General features: G+C 51.3%; 6 protein-coding genes across 6 annotated transcripts; 3 read left to right on the top strand and 3 right to left on the bottom strand.

The window, feature by feature from the left end:
• Nucleotides 1–18: 18 nt before the first annotated feature.
• Nucleotides 19–1,888, top strand: N7519_007470 (CocE/NonD family hydrolase; the record flags this gene model as incomplete). The annotated part of the gene is made up of 3 exons (XM_057294246.1): nt 19–212; nt 281–532; nt 583–1,888. 3 exons carry the CDS (start codon nt 19–21, stop codon nt 1,886–1,888), a joined length of 1,752 nt encoding a protein of 583 aa, XP_057149057.1.
• An 898-nt stretch (nt 1,889–2,786) lies between these two features.
• N7519_007469 (GPI inositol-deacylase) lies at nt 2,787–6,268 on the bottom strand (the record flags this gene model as incomplete). Its single annotated transcript, XM_057294245.1, has 3 exons — nt 2,787–3,015; nt 3,079–5,669; nt 5,729–6,268. The coding sequence occupies 3 exons, from the start codon at nt 6,266–6,268 to the stop codon at nt 2,787–2,789; spliced, it is 3,360 nt and encodes a 1,119-aa protein (XP_057149056.1).
• A 1,458-nt stretch (nt 6,269–7,726) lies between these two features.
• N7519_007468 (sugar transporter family protein) lies at nt 7,727–9,349 on the bottom strand (the record flags this gene model as incomplete). Its single annotated transcript, XM_057294244.1, has 3 exons — nt 7,727–8,377; nt 8,431–9,105; nt 9,173–9,349. The coding sequence occupies 3 exons, from the start codon at nt 9,347–9,349 to the stop codon at nt 7,727–7,729; spliced, it is 1,503 nt and encodes a 500-aa protein (XP_057149055.1).
• A 3,746-nt stretch (nt 9,350–13,095) lies between these two features.
• N7519_007467 (putative glutamine-serine rich protein MS8) lies at nt 13,096–13,893 on the top strand (the record flags this gene model as incomplete). The annotated part of the gene is made up of 3 exons (XM_057294243.1): nt 13,096–13,173; nt 13,297–13,712; nt 13,791–13,893. 3 exons carry the CDS (start codon nt 13,096–13,098, stop codon nt 13,891–13,893), a joined length of 597 nt encoding a protein of 198 aa, XP_057149054.1.
• A 388-nt stretch (nt 13,894–14,281) lies between these two features.
• Nucleotides 14,282–15,304, bottom strand: N7519_007466 (uncharacterized protein; the record flags this gene model as incomplete). Its single annotated transcript, XM_057294242.1, has 1 exon — nt 14,282–15,304. One exon carries the CDS (start codon nt 15,302–15,304, stop codon nt 14,282–14,284), a length of 1,023 nt encoding a protein of 340 aa, XP_057149053.1.
• A 386-nt stretch (nt 15,305–15,690) lies between these two features.
• On the top strand, nt 15,691–18,371 carry N7519_007465 (putative APSES transcription factor (MbpA); the record flags this gene model as incomplete). The annotated part of the gene is made up of 4 exons (XM_057294241.1): nt 15,691–15,927; nt 15,982–16,721; nt 16,781–17,640; nt 17,692–18,371. 4 exons carry the CDS (start codon nt 15,691–15,693, stop codon nt 18,369–18,371), a joined length of 2,517 nt encoding a protein of 838 aa, XP_057149052.1.
• Nucleotides 18,372–18,382: the final 11 nt, after the last annotated feature.

The raw sequence follows: 18,382 nt of genomic DNA, 5'->3' as shown, positions 1-18,382 counted from the left end.
CTTGGAAACTCTGTCACAATGCCTAATGCCATTGGCGACATCCAGAAGGAGGACACTACCTCGTTCCCATACATCTTCGAGCAGGATGTCACCGTCCGACTCAAGGCGGCTGGTGGCCTCATCCGCTGCAACATATATCGACCCAAGACCGAAGCGCGCGTCCCAGTGATCGTGACGTATGGACCTTACGGGAAGGACATTCACTACGAATTGTAACCGGCCAGAACTATTCTCAGAAGCTACTCATATATTAGCCATACTTGCTGACGACCTTGACTAGATTTCATCCTTTATCCTTCGCGGAAGTCAACTCGGAGCACCACTCGGCACATTCGGCGTGGGAGACACCTGACCCCGGATTCTGGACCCGCCATGGTTATGCCGTTGTGCGCGCCGACGAGCGAGGCCTTGGACAGTCGCCAGGCGTGCTGGATACCATGTCCCGCGGCACAAGTGAAGCCTTCTTCGACGTGATCGAATGGGCGGCCGAGCAGACGTGGTCGTCGGGGAAAGTTGGTCTGCTGGGCGTTAGGTGAGATTTCTCGGATTCAAAACTTTATATGGTTCTGACCCCCTACGCAGCTACTATGGAGGGAGCCAGTGGCGTGTCGCTGCTCGGCAGCCCAAGGGCCTTGCGGCGATAATTCCTTGGGAAGGGATGTCAGATTACTACCGCGACCGCTGTCGTCAAGGTGGCATTCTATCTAATGGGTTCATCAAATTTTGGTGGGATCGTCAAGTCATCACCAATCAGTATGGCATGCCAGGACGTGCTGCACGTAACTGGGGACCCGATACCATTGAGGGCGATCTGTCGCCAGAGGAACTGGCTGCCAACCGTCGCGACCAAACGGAAGATAACGTGGCTCACAGGTTCCGCGATGACGTCTACTACGCATCCAAAGAGTATAATATGGGTGATATTCAAGTCCCTGTGCTCAGTGTTGCCAATTGGGGCGGAATCTGTCTGCATCTGCGCGGTAATGTGGAGGGCTGGACGTGGGCAGGGTCTCCCCTGAAATACTTACGCTTCATTACTGGTCGGCACGATTTGCCTTTCTACTACCACGACGAGGTGGAGGTCCAGCGTAGCTTCCTGGATGCTTTCCTCAAAGGCGAAGATCGTGAGGGCTGGAGTGTTCCTGGCAAGCTGCCACCCGTTAGCCTTATTCTGCGAAAGGGGGACGTTGGCTTCAACGACGCGAAGGCCGAAAAAGCATACACCCGGCGCAGTGAGCATGAGTGGCCAATTGCCCGGACGCAATACACCCCTTTCTTCCTTCACCCCGACGGAAGGTTAATCGGTGATGAGACCGCAATTAAGAGCTTGCCTGTAACAAAGGTCTCTTACCCTGCTTTGGGCACCCTCGACAACCCGCAGCGGTTGCAGTTTGAGACTGAATCCTTTACGCAAGAGACAGAGATTACCGGTCACGTTGTGGCACATCTGAGTGTTTCGGTGACTCCGGACGCAGGTAGTGAGATCATCCCTTCCGACATTGATCTTTTCGTCACCCTGCGACACATCTCTCCAGCAGGCGAGGAGGTATTTTATACGGGCACGGCCGGCGATCCTGTGCCTCTGACCAAGGGCTGGCTGCGCGTTAGCTTGCGGAAGACTGATCCTGATCACTACAAGCACCGAGCATGGCTGCCACATCGAAACTACGTGAGCACGGACGTGGAGCCAGTTATTGTGGGCGATATCTACGCTGTGGATGTGGAGATCTGGCCAACAAACGTCGTTGTGGAACAGGGAGGCAAAATCATTCTGGAAGTCGCCTCGGGTGATACGCAGGGATGCGGTATCTTCAAGCATGACTCCCCAATCGATCGGCAAGTATCCTATCAACCGAGAACGGAAACATATTTCGCTAACTATTGGTAATAGGCCGAAGGAGAGATTTCATGGGAACAATCACATCCATTTCGGACCTCAGTTTCAAAACTACGTCTCCTTGCCTATCATTCCGCCGAAAGGGTGGTGAGAATTGATTTGGCCTCAAACATTGAATGCTTATAGATGTTTGTATATATGCACCGAGGTTCTGCCAGTACCTAAACCCCTCGTAATGAAGTCTCCTGGTGGGGAAGAATTCATAATGCCGAATAATGCCAAACATTATCCTATATATATGTTGCACCTACCTTTCAATAGTCTGTGTAGTCGAAATGCATAAATATTTAAACAGGCATGTTTACGGCGAGATCGACGTGATGAATCCCCATATAAGCAATAGGTCTACAGAGAAAAAGGTTAAGTGGTAAGATAATTAGTATGTGGGAATGCACAACTCTATAAACCAGAACAAAAACACACACAGAACCACCCACACACCCAGAACCGACAAGCAGAATCAATCCGTCGCATCCCGCAATCTATGTCCAGATAGTGAACAATAAGAAGAAGCCGAAACAGCAAAAAGCGCATCCGGGGATATATACAAGACTTCATCATAACAGCCCGCCAGATAGTAGAACGGATTCTGAAGACTGGAGGCTGCGAGTGTCAAGTAGTGTCACAAGGTCCACATGGCTCTCACTAGGAGAGACGTGGGCCTGTGGATTAGGTGTCGTGACAGGCGGTGTTGGGAGATTGGTTAAGGATTGGTGTGAAGGCAGGAAGAGATGGGGACATCGATATGCGTGAAATCGCTGGGAAAGACAACCCCCGATGTCTGTACAAAAAGGTGACAACGCTCGTAAACTCCAGACCCATATGCGCAGCGCAACTCCGTGGCAAAAAGCGAATCAAACAAGCAGAATAAGAACAGATGTGATTAGCTTCATGGCTTCTTCTTAACGTGACTGCTCCCCGTTTCTGATGGGAGCTCGTCGCCGTCGATGATACGCCACAGACGGCGCGGTGAGAAATTGTTGCCGACTAGGTAAATCCCGACAAACCAGGCTGCGAGGAGGTTGGCGAGGTGGTGGAGGAGATACGCGTAGGAGACGCCGTAGATCGCGGAGTAGATGGCGATGCAGAAGAAGATCATCGAGGTGACGTGTCTGAACCTGAGGCGGAGATGATATGTTAGCTTAGGATTGTGAGTGATAGGGAATAACCAGTCTACATACCTAGTCGTGATGCGCGGTATCATAGCGCCGCTGGTCATGGTCTCGACGAGAATGAGGAAGGGCATAATAGATAAGACGTTGTGGTGGGATGAGAACGGCATAAACCAGTGCACGACGAGATTGTGGGCCCAGACCAGAAGGACTAGCACGTTGATAGGCAGGATCCACAACATCAGGATCAAGATGGAGTGTGCGTAGTTGTCGAAGTTCAGGTGCGAGGCGGACCTGGTTTCCTTGGCGTGCCATTGTGCCCGCACACATGTGGCTAGCTGCACAATGCAGGCGACCATATAGGCAAACTGGTAAGGGATGGCAGTTGAGACAAGGATCAAAAGGATGGCGGTGTGTATAATGCGTCGTCGAGGCGTGGGGGTGTGGAAGATTGGCAGATTTCCTCGGTCTTCTCGCCGGATATACCCTGACTTGCTGTGTAGGATCCCATAGACCAAGGAGAAGATGTTTACGAGGACAAGGGCAAGGTAGTTGACAAGGACGCAGACGCCAACACTGATGAGACCAAAGGCTGGAACTAAGAACCAGAAGAAACCGTCTTGTGAGCCAAGCAAGAGATCATTCTTGGTGAAGTCGACAGGAGTCTCGGTCGAGTTGGACCGCCAGTGGAGGGTTTCATCAGTCTGTGGCAGGGTTTTGGAAGTAGCCAGGGAGGTGGCCAGCAGAGACATAGCTACCAGCAGAAGAGGGAACGAAGACCGCAATGCACGATCAAGGCCATCGGTGAAGGGAATGAAGTAACCAGACTCATCGTAGACCTGGAACTGCTTACGCAGAACGAGGGCAACGACGAGCAGTGGGAAGGCCGCAAAGATGGTGCGATACCGCATGACTAGCTCGCCAAGACTACTAGCGAGATCGACTTGGAGGGAGATATCGACCGTCGAGTCAGAGGTTGGATCTGTCCACAGGTGGAATGATACGCCCCCGAGAGCGGCCTGCTCGCTAATTGCAGGCGGCATGTACGGCGCCACACCATGCAGGTTTACGCTGACCTCGTTGACATTGACGAAAAACTTGGACTCGTGAGGGTCGGACACGGATTGCCGGAGCAATGGAGCGAACAGCTCCTCCTTCTGAGGATGACGAGTGATCTTCAACCGGTAGTCAAGTAGACTTGAATACAGTGCGGGGATCTGAACTTCCATGAGCATGGGTCGGCTCGCGGGCAGCCGCATCTTCAGACCAGCACTGAGCAACCCTCCCAATCCCACTTTAGCCCGAATCATTGCATCCGAGCTGTCCGAAAACTCGGCGACAAGGAACCCCGAAGTCCGTACATTGGCCTTGTCCACGACAGCCACGAATTGATGCTCTGCGAGAGCCTCCAAGTCGTACTGGAGATATGAAAACGGCGGGGTACGATCGTGGGCGTGCTTCGATGAGCGGGTCGAGGCAGGCAAATGGATAGTGTCCTCAGCCGCGCTCTTGCAGGCCAAACGGGTTGAGCCCACAGTGCCACCAGAAAAATCCAAATTCAACGGGAAGTTCGTTGAACGGCCATTGGATAGCGGGAACACGCTGCAGAAGAGGACCTCAATATTGCCATTCTTATCAAGCGATTGATCCGTGAGCAGGGTGAACTTTTTACCAGAAACGCCCTGAGGAGGAATTGGTAAAAGACGAACATCTGGGCCATGCTGTAGGCCCAATTCACGCAGGATCAGCCGTTGGCCCTGTGCAAGAATGGTGTTTGCGTTATCCTCGAGTGTCAAAAGGGTATTTGCTTCCTTCTGGGGCAGTGTACGCTCGGCCACTGACTCCAGACCCGTCAAGTACCACCGCTTGAGCACACGCATCCGTTCTGCCCGTGGTTTCGTTTGAGTAGGGCGCCGGGCATCGACGATCTCAAACAATGATTTAATTATAGCCTTGCGGAATTGGTCACACCAAGTAATGGACAGGTGATCCATGCCAATCCAGACATCCGGAATAGAAGAGGTGAATACGGTAAATCCGTGAGTCTCGGGAACGAGCGAGGAGATACTGGCGTAGTCGGAAGGCACCACGGTGTCACGCGCACCTCCCGCGATGGAGATGAGAGTGACATGCCAGAGCGGGTTGTTGTTCGCCCATGTCTGGGCATAGGCGTCGCGCCAATAGTCGTTGATTTGTTTATAGGTGTGGACGATGTCGGAATCAAAGGAGACAGGCGGTTTTGCGTGAGGTGCAGACATGGTGATGATCGTATTGACCGAATTGGCTTGATAGTTTGCCATAGTGAGAGCGGTTCGTGCCACTATTCCTCCCATAGAGTGTCCGATGAGGATGACTGCGCTGGGGTCGGGTAACCCTGGGTCTCGGCGGGTGCGTCGCGGATCATGGTAGAGTGATAGGATGTATGAGATCGCCTCGTTTACGTATTCCGCTTGGTCCAACAGCGTCTGTCCATGGAACGCCGCCATATCCTCATTGAAATCCACCATGAAAAAGTCCAAACTCCGCGTTCCGGCCGCATGGCGGCTCTCGTCGTGTCGGACCACATCGTAGTAATGTCGCGAGGCCTCGGCGGCCAGGGATCGGACTTGGCGGTAGCTTCCAGCGTTTCCGGGCAGAAACAGAACTGGCACGCCGTTCAACTAAACACACGAGTCAGCACAAGAATTCAAGCGCATGCACCGAGTCCGGGCCACTTTACCCCGATGTTATCCTGGGTGTAAGGATCCACTCCTTCCTCCCGGTAGACGAAGAGGTTGTATTTGCTTGCAAAGCGGGTATGTTCCGTATCAAACTCCAACATACGAATAAAAGTCGGACTCATCATCGGAACACCGCAACCATCTCCACCATGTTGCCGACCGGTGAACGAGCTGACAATGGAGACCAAGAATGCGACAGCGACACAAGTGGTGAAGGCCGTCAGAATGGAACAAGACCACGGACTGCGTTGGCGGGATTGCCGCGCACGGCGGCCGTCGGGGGCGGGGGCTTCCATCGGAAGTCGGGGGGAGCCCAATGGCATCGGTTTGGTATCGTTGGAAGGTTGGGAGGACGGGGTGCGCCACATGCTCGAGTTTCGGGAGCGCGGTGTCGCGCTGCCGTCGCGGCGAAGGTCAAAGCTGGTGCCGCGCCTAGCTATTTGGGATCGGGATTTCTCGTCGATGGCGGTGCCATCGTCTGTTCGGGAGACCGAGGAATCTTCGTCCTCGACAGGAGAGCCAGACGAACGTCTGTGCATTGGAGAAGGCGGAGCCGGGGCTTCATCCAGCACACGACAGGTTCTTGGCGCAGGGGGTTAAACCTCGCAAGAGAACCCTTAACGAGTAAGGAACGAGGGAAGGGAAGGGGTGGGAATGAAGACAAGAATGGAAGGGCGGTTGGAGGTTTGTTCTGGGCCTTGGCGGAGAAAAGCCGTCGCGTCTGTCCCTGTCCCTGACAGTCCCTGAAAGTGGTTTTTTTTTTTGTGGAGATAATGTGCCGAGGTCTTTGTGAACTTGAAAAGTGATTATTCTAATCTTTATTCTCTTCAGATATTGACTTGAGCAATTCACCGGTTTCGAAGTGCTCCTTTCTTTTTTTTTCGACGCAATTGGCATCATAGGCTTGGCACCAAGAACTAGTACATAGTCCTATAAGCTTGAAGCCATGACAAGACAAGCTTACGCCCAGAATGGCCTACATATTATATTCTATCTTATAGCTAATATAAATAGGAATTTGATGGAAATATAGGCGAACCTCAATGTATGATGTGTAGACGGAACTGGGACTGCCACTGCAGGCAACCGTGTATCCCATCATAAGGTTCCTGCAGGACGCGCGTATGCCACATAGTGAGACTAGCCAAGTGCTTATTAGCATAACTAACACTCCGTATAAATGACAAGAGATAAGAGATCACAACCCTGGATCATTTGACTTGAAACTAGCTGGTCCGATATACCTGTAGACCCCTAATTTCCCTTCTTACTTGGATGACTCTATTATCAGGAGGAATGACGTGACTGACAGTACTATACTACCTACATAGTATAGCATCACGTATTCAACACGTAGTGTACCTGCTCAACTATCTAATTACATATGTAGTCTGTAATTACCACTATTTATCTCAGCTCGTGCTTGTATTCTTGCTTTAATTTAATTAAAACTTGGGTGTGAATGTGAATAGTGTACAAGTGCGGGAGTGTAGGATGAATCCCTGCACTGTGAAGAGCCTCCCTACAGGTCACATGCTTGCTATGTTTCCAAGGTTGTCTTCTATGTACCCTTTTCCCTAGTCCTGTCCTCGCCAGATCTCACGAAGAATCATACAGTTCATCATCTCCACATCCAATAAAGGTGGGTACTGATTCATCTATGCCCCACTGTCACCCTCAAGGAAATGAAGATATCCTTCACTTTAAGACTGGCTTGCCAGAATGAGTACTATCAATTAAGCAGATTCGGATCCTTGGTGTGACAGACCATCTACTAATGTGCATCAAAGCCGTTGTGTGATGCCCGCTGACCATCTCCTTACAGGCCGAGTCCATAGAAGCCAATTTATTGTCTTATCCAATTATCACATCCAATTATCTCATTCTAGATCCTTCCACATTGTGCCACAAAGTTTTAAGGCGTTCGAAGGTCCCGAAATACAAAGCAATCAGTCATCGCGCACATATCACACAGCTCTCAAAACCCACTAGCAGGTCTACGGCACAATCGAAGTCCTAGCCTTCTCGGGATCATCCCCGAAGTCCTCCTTAGTATTGAGACCGCGGTGAGCAGCAACCTCCTGGAGATCCGCATCATGCTCAGCGTCGAAGTTACGACCCAACCGCTCTGGCCCAGCAATTGTAATCAAAATAACATAGGCAAAGACACAGCCCATGAAGATGCAGATAACCTTACCATACTCGTAGCGGTGGGGAGCTTCTTTAGTTCCAGGCAGCGGGAAGCGTTCACCGATCGTTGATTCAATAGTCGAGCTAGCGGAGGAAACCAGGTTTCCAAGCTGGTAAGCAGTGCCGACAGCGAAGGTCCGGATAGGTCCTGGCGATAGCTCCATCAGATGGATGGGGATGACACCCCATGCACCCTGGACCATGAACTGCTCGAAGTAGGCAGCAGCTATGACATCCTTATTCTCGACAAATGTATAGGGGTAGAGCAGGGCACCCCCCACGATAGAGATGACGATGATAGAGAACCGCCGGCCGAAGATCTGACTAGCCCAGCCGCATAATACGCCACCTGACAAAGCGCCCAGGTTGGCGACGACTTGTGTGACGGTGACTGCGTTCTTAGAGAATTCGAACTGGTTCTCCAGCATTGTCGGATACAAATCCTGAGATCCGTGCGACTAGTCCTCCACATTAGCTTCTACTATTACTTCATAGAAAGCAAAGCACATACCATGAAATTAAACCCAGCCATAAGCAGAACGAGGTATATGAGGATCAGCCAATGTCGCCGCAGTGCAACCTTCCCTTCTGACACGAACGACGCCGCAACGCCTCCGCGCACCTCCTGCCGCGCTTCCTGGCGCCGACGGAAAGTCTCGGTTTCACCTAGGAACAACCGGAAGATAATGATCAAGACTGGTGGACAGGCTGCAAACCAGTACAGAGGTCGCCAGCCATGCGGGGTAGTATCGACAAGAGCTCTGGCGAAAGCCGTGGCTAACAGGTATCCAAAAGCGTACCCTTGCTGCAAGAGTCCTGAAATGATACCGCGGGCTTCGGGCGGACAATCCTCTAGCGCGGTAGCAGCCGCATTACCGTACAAGCCACCCATGGCAATTCCGAACAAGGCGCGACAAGCCAGGAACTGTTTATAAGTTTGGCAGAAACCGGCGCCGAGCTCGAGGACCACGAAGAGCAGCTGGTTGACGATGAATGGCCATTTGCGGCCCCATCGATCAGAGGCAATTCCGAAGGTGATTGCGCCGACGGATCGGAGCATCAGCACTAGTGTGATTCCCCATGTGATATCGGTTACGGATTTATCAAATGTCTCAGCAAGTTCGGAGGTAGTCAGCGAGACGGTGAAGAAGTCAAAAGAGTCCCAAGACCATCCAAGAAATGCGACCTGTAGGGTTATGTTGGTTAGCCGAGTCTTTTTCTTGTCCACCAGCCGTACAGGGAGGTCGACATACCGTGAAATTAAGCCACTGAGTCCGGTTGAGCAGTGTCAGAGCCTTGAACGGGTTTGGCGCGGGGTTCATCGGAGGCACCAGAGAGGAAATGCGAGTGGAGATGTAGCGGCCGACACTCATATGCTCCTCAACATCAGGCGAGGGTGTCGCCGCATACTGAGGCTTTGCCTCATCCATAACTGCTGAGGATCTTGGAGCCGGTAAATCGGAGAGTAAGAGCCAGATCGTGCCGCAAAGTCCGAAGGAAGAGAAATAAGATAGATCACAAGTCAAAACATGGGGGGGTTCAGCGCAGCTCTAAATACTGCGCGGGTCCTCCTCCCCACCTCCATGGTGACCGAATCTAGTGGGCATCCCAAGGACCGAAAGGAATCAAATGAAAGACCACAGACGTCTGTGGTCCCCGCCGAATGCAGGGATACGATGTGATCCCATTCGTTTGCCATGCGGGTCAGCAATCTGGAATCGGGGATGGGCACGAATGAGGGTGACCTAAGCTCAGTTGCCGATCATGATACGTTTATGGGGGCCCCAGAAAACAAGAGTCCCCCGTGGGGAAAAAGTTAGAAGAAAAAAACCTTCCAACTCCGGAATGCCACGGTTTTCTGCGGTGAACGGAGGTTGATGCAAGCCACTAAGCTCAGTATGCTTTATGTGAATCATTTTATGGAATTCTTTGTGTTTTTTACTTTCACGACCTTCTAAATTGGTTTTCGTTAGACTTTCCCTAGAACTTTGTACTCTCTTTCGGTACGTGCTTTCGGATACGTCGGATGACCGCATCTGACAGTCGCATCATAGACAGGTACAACACTTGGATCACTTTTGGTTTCATTTCTCAACCCGAAGACATCTTTATGTACTCTGGATTTTCTGCTTAGGCCAAACCCGGGGTGTAGAGTCTAAAAGGGAAGGGAAAAAGATTTAGGAGAAGCCCACAATAGCCGTACTCCGTACTTCTTTAGACTTGTAAGCCGGGCCGTGATAGGCCCTGGGATTCGGTTTAGAGCCGGTTTTGCTTAAGGCAAAGCCACATACCACCTAAGGTAGAGTATGGGACTTTTTTCATCCGGTCTTAAGCCCTGGAGAGAAACATCTACCACATAATCGGTAACTGCACATATGTAAACTCGTTAACCTTTGGAATGAATCCGGCCTGTATTTTCTTGGCAGGGCTTCTCTGAAGTAAGACTTTGCCCAGATGGATAGTCGACTGCCAAGCATTGGAATGAGGGGTGACCACATGTTCGGCTTCTCTCCGAACCAAAAGTATCCGGGGATACGGGGTATAGAGTTCGCTTGAACCAGTTATCATGATTCCCTTCACTGGTTCTTCCCCAGCCTTCTAAACCTACGACAAGATCCGAGATCGCGAGAGGTTCTTGGCTGCAGTGCCAATAAATGCCATGCTATTGGCAAGAAAGCTTCTTATCACTGCGCTCGGACCCGGAGTCTTGGCTACTCTGCATGTACTGAATCCTATTTCACTTTGCTATTGATGTCCTTTTCCCCTCGGATATTATATATCCACGAGTGTCTACTTCCGCGGAGCACACGGCTGAATGGGCAAAGTCGCCGATTTACGGCGTAGGGTTTGTCGATCTTAATTTTCTTATGGAGTGGCCCCGGGGAGAGTTAAAAGATAACGTTGGTCATACTCTTTACTACACTTTCGTACCAGTGGTTGGTCATAGGCAAGAATCATAATTTCGTGGTGAAGTCCTGATCCTTCTTTTCTCGGAGGTCTTTGGGAAGGTCGTAACCTTCTTCCAGTCCTGTAACTCCTCTGTCCTGCCTTTCTTGGACGGGGACTCAAATTGGTCAGTTTGTTTCCCTTAGGCGAGTGATCTTTTGTAGGTTCTCGAGGAGGTACCCACCGGCCCGGACTGGATCGAATCGAAGTATCCCGTCTCGACTTTTTGACATCGTTTTGGACGGCATTTTGGGCGTCCTTGCATAGCTGGCGATGTGTTTCGGAAACGGCCACTTCAAGGGCCAGAGTTGGGAACCATGTCCCACGACCCATTCCATCAAAGATATCGGTTGGCGACAGTCACCATTCAGGCTCCTTAGCCACATATCTTTCTTGAGTTCTTGGTGATGGACGGGATACGAAATCCCCAGAGTAGTTGAAAAGGCGCATTGAGGTGAGGTGATAATGGTTGATGAAAATGCCAATAATGGCATCACGCCGATGACCTGGCATCACTGTGAACAGAGCTTCCTAAGATACGAGGTGGTCACTAGGAAAGAGATTTTGGTCTTCCTCAAGTATGGCGAATAGCTCTTGCCCTAGTCTTGCAGACGTATGAACTGGGACGGCGGCGGGTCTCTCCATACCGTAGGAGATAGTCGCAGGCTCCCTTTGCCTGGTGTGCCTTCTCTCAGGGCGAACGGACGAGAGGTCAAGGGTATCTCGGTCTGAAGATTCCAAGGCTATTGGCCACGGTCTGGACACTGGACAGCTTTGTCGAGCATGCCCAACACAATGTTGTTGATAATGCAGCGCGCAGCTGCTTCATTCTGGGTGGATTAGACGTAGGTACTTGTTTGTTTGGGCCACCTTCTCTATTAGCTATTAGTTCCAGCCTTATAGAAGCATCAAGGAACTAGAGAAATCCTTCAAAGAATGACTTACGAGCAGCGCTAGGGAGCTCCACTGACTCGAGTGGGACTGGGGCCATGGTTGAAGTCTGAGGGATTCCTCGTCTTGGCCGGAAGTTGATCCTTCAACTTCTATTTTGTCCCCCAGCTGCTGGAACAATGAGTTGTTTTGAGTCCTCTCTCTTGCGGGCCTACCGCGTAGACTGCCTCTTTCTTTTCGGCATCGTGATGTGTCTTTGTTCAGTCTGGTAGTGGTTCGTAGTAGAAAATGAGAAAACAATCTGAGAAGATGTTGAGGGACTGAAGAGGAAAGAGATGTTTGCGAAGAGAAATAGTTGAAATAGGCAGGGAAGTAGAAGGAGGTGCGGTTCACGAGAGCTCATTGTGTCTTCCTTATTCGGAGGCCCTGCCTGGAGGGTAGAAAGCGTCCAGTTGAAATCCTTGGCAGGTATAATGTCCAAGTGAGGTTATAAGATAGTTATCAGCGAACTTCCTGAGGTTCTCTACATATGTATATATGTATGTAGGGTCCGAGGTGCTTAGCGGGGCCTGGGTTGGTGATGTAAGACAAGGATTACCTAGGTACCTAGGTAGGTAGGTAGGGTTATATAGGTTGATCTAGTTGCCGAGATCTCTTGGGACTCACCCACCATTAACCTGGTCGTACTTGACAGGTGTAAGTGTTTGAAGAACAAGTTGCTTGATTATGGTTCCAATATCAAGTTGATACTACCGAACATCAAGGTAGTGGATCTTGTGATTAGCATAGAAATTGTTAAGTTGGAAGGACCATAACGAATGCATAAGGGACTGGACATACTACCTGATTATTGCCATTCTAAATCCCTCCCGATCTATAAATACCTACCAAAACAGGAATGCTTTCTCGGGTTCCTTGCAGAGAAGCCTGTCAACTGCGGGGCGACAGTCTTGGCATTGACTGCCTTGGACAAATGCCGAATGCCAAAATACTAGAAAGGCCCACAATCAAACGTAAAGCGACATACTCCCGTACTCATTGGTTATCCAGTTCAGCTGAAAGAAAGGTTAAGCCACATTTCAACACGGCAAGGAGGCTGTGTCAATCCCAGAACCCCTGAGAGGCGGTGCTCAATTTCCCGCTCAGCCCCGCGAGCCCCGCTGACGCCGTGTATTTATTGTCAGGTAAGCCCCAGATCTCACCTTCCTGTCGAACGCATCCTGACTATTAATTATCATCATACCTAACACCTACCCAAGAACCAACTTTTATTTCCCCGATATCAACATGTCGTACGGTGGACCCCCGCAGAATCAATACGGCGGTGGTGCCGGTTACTATGACCAGCAAGGTCAACAGTACCCCCCCTCAGCAGGGCTATCCCCCTCAACAACAACAAGGCTACTACCCACCGGAGGTGAGTTTATGCACCAAGCACATGACATACTGTTGCACAGAACAGAGTTGCACGCGGCTCAAAACTCTCACTCTCCTCTCGTACTCGTATTGTGGACATACATACTAACTTTCCGCGCTGCAGGGCCAGCAAGCGTACGGTCAGCCCCAATACGGCCAACACCCAGGACCCTATGATCAACAAGGTGGCCAGGGTTACCCGGGGTATGCCCCACAGCACCAGCAGGGTCCGTACCCTCCCCAAGGCGGTCCTGGATACGGACAGCCTCCCCTGGATCGCGGCCATTCGCCCTACCCCCCTCAGCAACAGCAGTACCCGGCAACTGGCGGCGAGAGCTCCTCGTACTATGGCGGCGCACCCCCACACCAGCAAGGACAGCCTGGTCCTGTAGGACCAGAGGGTGAGAGGGGCCTCGGGTCGACGCTGCTTGGTGGCGCGGCAGGTGGGTTCGTGGGCAAAAAGCTTAGCCATGGCGTGCTTGGTACTGCGGGCGGTGCTGTTTTGGGTGCTGTTGGTGCGAACATGGCATCTAATAAGCTGTGAGTCTTGCCCTTTACACTATTCGTTTTTTGGTCTTTTGCATTGAGAGGAGACTGACCGTTCATACCCTGGTATAGTGGGAAGAAGCACAAGAAAGACAAGAAGTATAAGAAGGATAAGAAGCACAAGAAAAGGGGCTCGAGCTCCAGCTCCAGCTCCAGCTCGTCTGACAGCGACTGATTTGTCTCGTCTTTTTTTGGTGTGATTGGTTACGCTGACTTGTCTTGTCCTTCACATTTGTATACCCCGTCTTGTTCTCTGCTACCTTTCCCATTCCTGTAGCATGCGGTTCGTTTGGGCTTCTCGTCTCGGGGACTCGAGAGCTTTAACGCGTTACGTTTATTATGTGCAATTTGTATTCTTAATGAGATGACGGCTCATTCACAAAGTTGAATTATTGAATCATGCAATTATGCCTTGATTGGTGAGATATCCTGGAGTGCTTGTTAGCTTGCATTTCTGCCCGAGAGATAGCCCTTCGTTTCAGTACACAGAGCACCTGAACATGGGAATGACTAGGGCCATGGGTGGACTCCAAATCGTGTATTATTACATTGTTGATATTTTGTTATTGAGAGGGTTGATCTGCCTCAGTCTTGTCTTCCTTCGCCTGAATTGACTCTTTGAAAAAGGCCTCTGGGTCGATGCTACTGTCGAGATCAAAGGACAGCCGAGGGATTTCCTTTGGTGAATCCCATAAAAAGCGCCACTTTTGCGATATCGGATTCCAGTACTGTCGTGGCACAAGAGCAGACAGACGTCTCCATTGACGACGCATAAGCCTGACTGTAATTGTATGCGGCCGACCATTGGCATATTCGGCAAAAGTGGTACCCTTCTCAGGCCCCCTAGCCAGTAACCTGAAGAGCTCGCCACTAGACTCGGTCGGGGAAACCTGGGGTTTTGAGCTTCTCCTTTTGATAGGTTCCCATGGCACAGTCCCCGATATGAGTCCCTCAAGCGTCTGGAGATCCTTCTCTGGTAATGGTGGAAGCAGACTACACAATGTATTGTTGTACCATTGTCGCCGAATATTCTTCTTCCGACATTGGGCCAGTTCTTTGCCCCAGCTGTCCTGCTTGGGGATCGGAGGTTCCAATTGTTTGATCAACGGCCTGACGCGGGCTGCTGTAACCACTGTGTTCTGCATTTGAGACGCTGCGAGGTTCTTCACAATAGCTGGTGGTTCCCAGCCATCACTGAAATCAGCAGGTCGAGAGAGTAGTTCTTTGAGAGCCTTAGAGTCATTGGGAATTTCCGGCGTTAACATCTTCGCCAGCAGCTCATGTCGCCGTCTCCCAGTGCGACCGTACGATAGTAATAACACCTTCTCCAGAGGCCGTGAATAGCCATCGTTTGCTCGCCGCAGAACCGACAATGCATTTCTTGCCGCGTGAACCACCTGAGGACCAGCCTTGGGGGAACGGGAGGAAACAGTTCGATATCGGGAGATGATATGGTTCTTCATGTAGTTGCGAGCGATGGGGTCAGGGAGGTAGGTACATTCGCGCAGCGTAGCGCGAAATAAATGGCGCCATTGTTGAGGGGTTGAGAGATTGTGAACCCAATGCTGAGGTTGTGGTATGGCCATTAGAGATATCTCTTATTTTATTGGAACCTAGAAGATGAAAAAAAGCGAAATCCCAAAGCGGAGAAACGCGAAATCCTTGGCGAAATGCGTGTCACGGGAACTCCGACGCGCCATTTTCGAAGTCTCTCCCCCCCAAACCCCGCGAACATTGCCTTGCCTTGCATTGACCCTCGGATCTTAATATCTCAGTTCCTACTTGACACCCCGTTCGGCTTCGTGGCTTTGAATGCTATTTGGCCTGGCCTACGGTTCCCCTCCAGAGGGTTAGCCACGCGCCTCCTTGAGCTCGCGTCATTCCAATCGGCATTCGGTATTTCTCCCCTTGCTATGTACTTCTACCCCATCATTACCCGATTTGTAGGCTGACATCTCATAGGAGGTCCAGCATGTCATACTCACAGGGCAGTACAGGGTCGAATGGAATGGCCTACAACATGTTGAATGCTTCGCAATCCCTCTCCTCCACCCCTCGCGCAACTCCTCCGCCCCCGAAAGGATCTCAGATGTCCTCTTTCGGTTACCCCAACGGACTCCCTCGAAGTAGCTTTGGTGGATACGACGGAGCCAATGACTATGGGCCGGTAGTGTCATATCAAGACGAGTACAAACCTCAGATTTACCGAGTGCGTGGTCTTTATCCACACCCGCAGAGCATGCCACTAACGAGGCTAAAATAGGCTGTTTACTCCAATGTCGCTGTCTATGAGATGGAAGTGAACGGTGTTGCTGTGATGAAACGTCGATCCGACTCTTGGTTGAACGCCACGCAAATTTTGAAAGTCGCTGGTGTTGTGAAAGCGAGACGAACGAAAACCCTCGAGAAAGAAATTGCGGCTGGTGAACACGAGAAGGTACAAGGCGGTTACGGAAAATACCAGGGGACGTGGGTTAACTACCAACGAGGTGTTGAACTCTGTAGAGAGTACCACGTTGAAGAATCGCTCCGGCCATTGCTGGAGTACGATATGAGCCCTGACGGTTCCGGAGCTCCTGCCCAAGGATCAACGATAGATACACCCACCAAAGAACAAGCAATGGCCGCGCAGCGCAAGCGTCTTTACAACGGCGGGGAGAATCGAAGCGCTTCACAGCCACAGCAGGGAACTTTCTTCCAAAATATCTCGCGAACAGCCGCTACCGCAGTCAATGCCCTCAGCAAAGCTCGCTTCGACTCGCCCAGCTCTAACAGTCGTCGGCCCAGCATGGCTCGCAAGCCATCGCAGCAGATGAGCAGCCAGGAATCTGGACTTGCGTTCAGCAGCCAGCAGAGCATGTACAGCATGTCCGACAGCGGGTTTGGCAGCTTGCAAAATCGGTATCAAGTGCAAGATGACAACGATGACATTGCGGAACCTCCCCGCAAACGCATGCGCTCTGCTTCGCACCAAGGCCCTTCTATCGGTCTTACTCGAGAACCGTCCAATCTATCCATGCACGAACCTACACCCACAGAACCTAACGACTCCTTCTATCAAGACATGGATCTTCCTCCCCTCCTATTGATGATGGCTCGAAACGTGGCGTCGAGTCCCTCGCGCCAGCTTCTACTCCTGAGAGGTTCCAAAAGATGAAGCTCATTATGACATTGTTCCTCGATAAACGAACAAAGGATTTCACGGATCACCCGGCATTGTTGCAGTTGACCGGAGATGATCTTGAAATTCCCCTTGATGAGTACCGAAACAATGCTCTGCACTGGGCTGCGATGCTTGCCCGCATGCCACTGCTCAATGCGCTGGTAGCCAAGGGTGTAAGTATATCGCGAGTCAACGGTGCTGGAGAAACGGCCCTGCAAAAGTCCGTGGGCACTCGGAACAACCTCGACTATCGGAGCTTCCCACGTTTGCTGCAGGTGTTAGCCCCTACCATTGACATGGTCGATTACAGCGGACGTACCATCCTGCACCATATTGCCATGATGGCTGCTACTGGTGGGGGCGGACATGTCTCCGCAAAGCACTATCTAGAAGCTCTTCTCGAGTTTATTGTACGTCATGGCGGTATTGCCCCGAGTGCGAATGGAGGACATGCGCCAAACGGGAACACTCACGGAGAAGTCATTTCTTTGGGTCGATTCATCTCTGAGATTGTCAATCTTCGCGATGATCAGGGCGATACGGCCCTTAATCTGGCAGGACGTGCGCGCTCAGTCCTTGTCCCGCAGCTCCTGGAAGTGGGTGCCGATCCTCACATTCCAAACCATACTGGCCTCCGTCCTGCAGACTACGGAGTGGGTGTCGATATGGTCGACGGAAACTCCCAATCTCAACAACCGGCCAATCGGAGTGACACATTCATTGATCAATTGGCGAAGTCAAAGAAAGAGATTCTTGATGGTAAGTACCTCTTCCCGCCGATAATTTCATTCTGGCTCACGTGAAATCTAGCGGCAATGTCTCAAATCAGCGCAATGGTCGAGGAAACACTTGGGGGAATTGACCGAGAGTTAGCTGCGAGCTTGACACAAAAACAAGAAAGTTTCGATCACTGGCATTCGAAGATCCGCGAGTCTGCCAAAGCTCGACAGATCGAACAGAAGCAATATGATGAACTCAGACGCAAGGGTTCTGAGCGCGTGGAGCTAGACCGGCGCATCAAAAACCTGGAGCGTTCATCTGAGGGTCTGTTAGTCACAGTGCAGAACACACCAGGATTGGACGCTACCCGGACGGTTGTTGTGGGTGATGCCGACAGAGATTCCGGTGTTGATGTGGCGACATTTGATGCCCTATTCCCGGAGGGTTTCGACCCAGCGTCTGGGTTCTCAGAACAGCAAGTCGGGTTCCTGGCTTCACTGCCAGCAACAGATCTGCTTAGGCGCCAGGCCCAATGCTACAAAGAATTCAACGGAAGGATACTAGCTGAAGTCGATAGTCTGAAAGCGAAGAACGCGGTTCTTGGACAGAACTACCGACGCATGGTGATGGCATGCACCGGCTGGACGGCAGAGCAAGTCGATGAAGCCGCGGAGGGGCTCACGCAATGCGTCAAGGAACTGAATGATAATCCCGTCCCCGAGGATGAAGCCATTGAGATCCTGATGCGGGATCGCGGGCAGGACTGGTAGTTCAGTGTGTT

This window comes from Penicillium mononematosum (assembly GCF_028829835.1).
Source record: "Penicillium mononematosum strain IBT 11891 chromosome Unknown utg000003l:1.0-8172316.0:1.0-8177699.0, whole genome shotgun sequence".
Classification (NCBI taxonomy): domain Eukaryota; kingdom Fungi; phylum Ascomycota; class Eurotiomycetes; order Eurotiales; family Aspergillaceae; genus Penicillium; species Penicillium mononematosum.
Note: the sequence above shows the minus strand (reverse complement) of the source record. Positions and strands in the feature narration are given on the sequence as shown.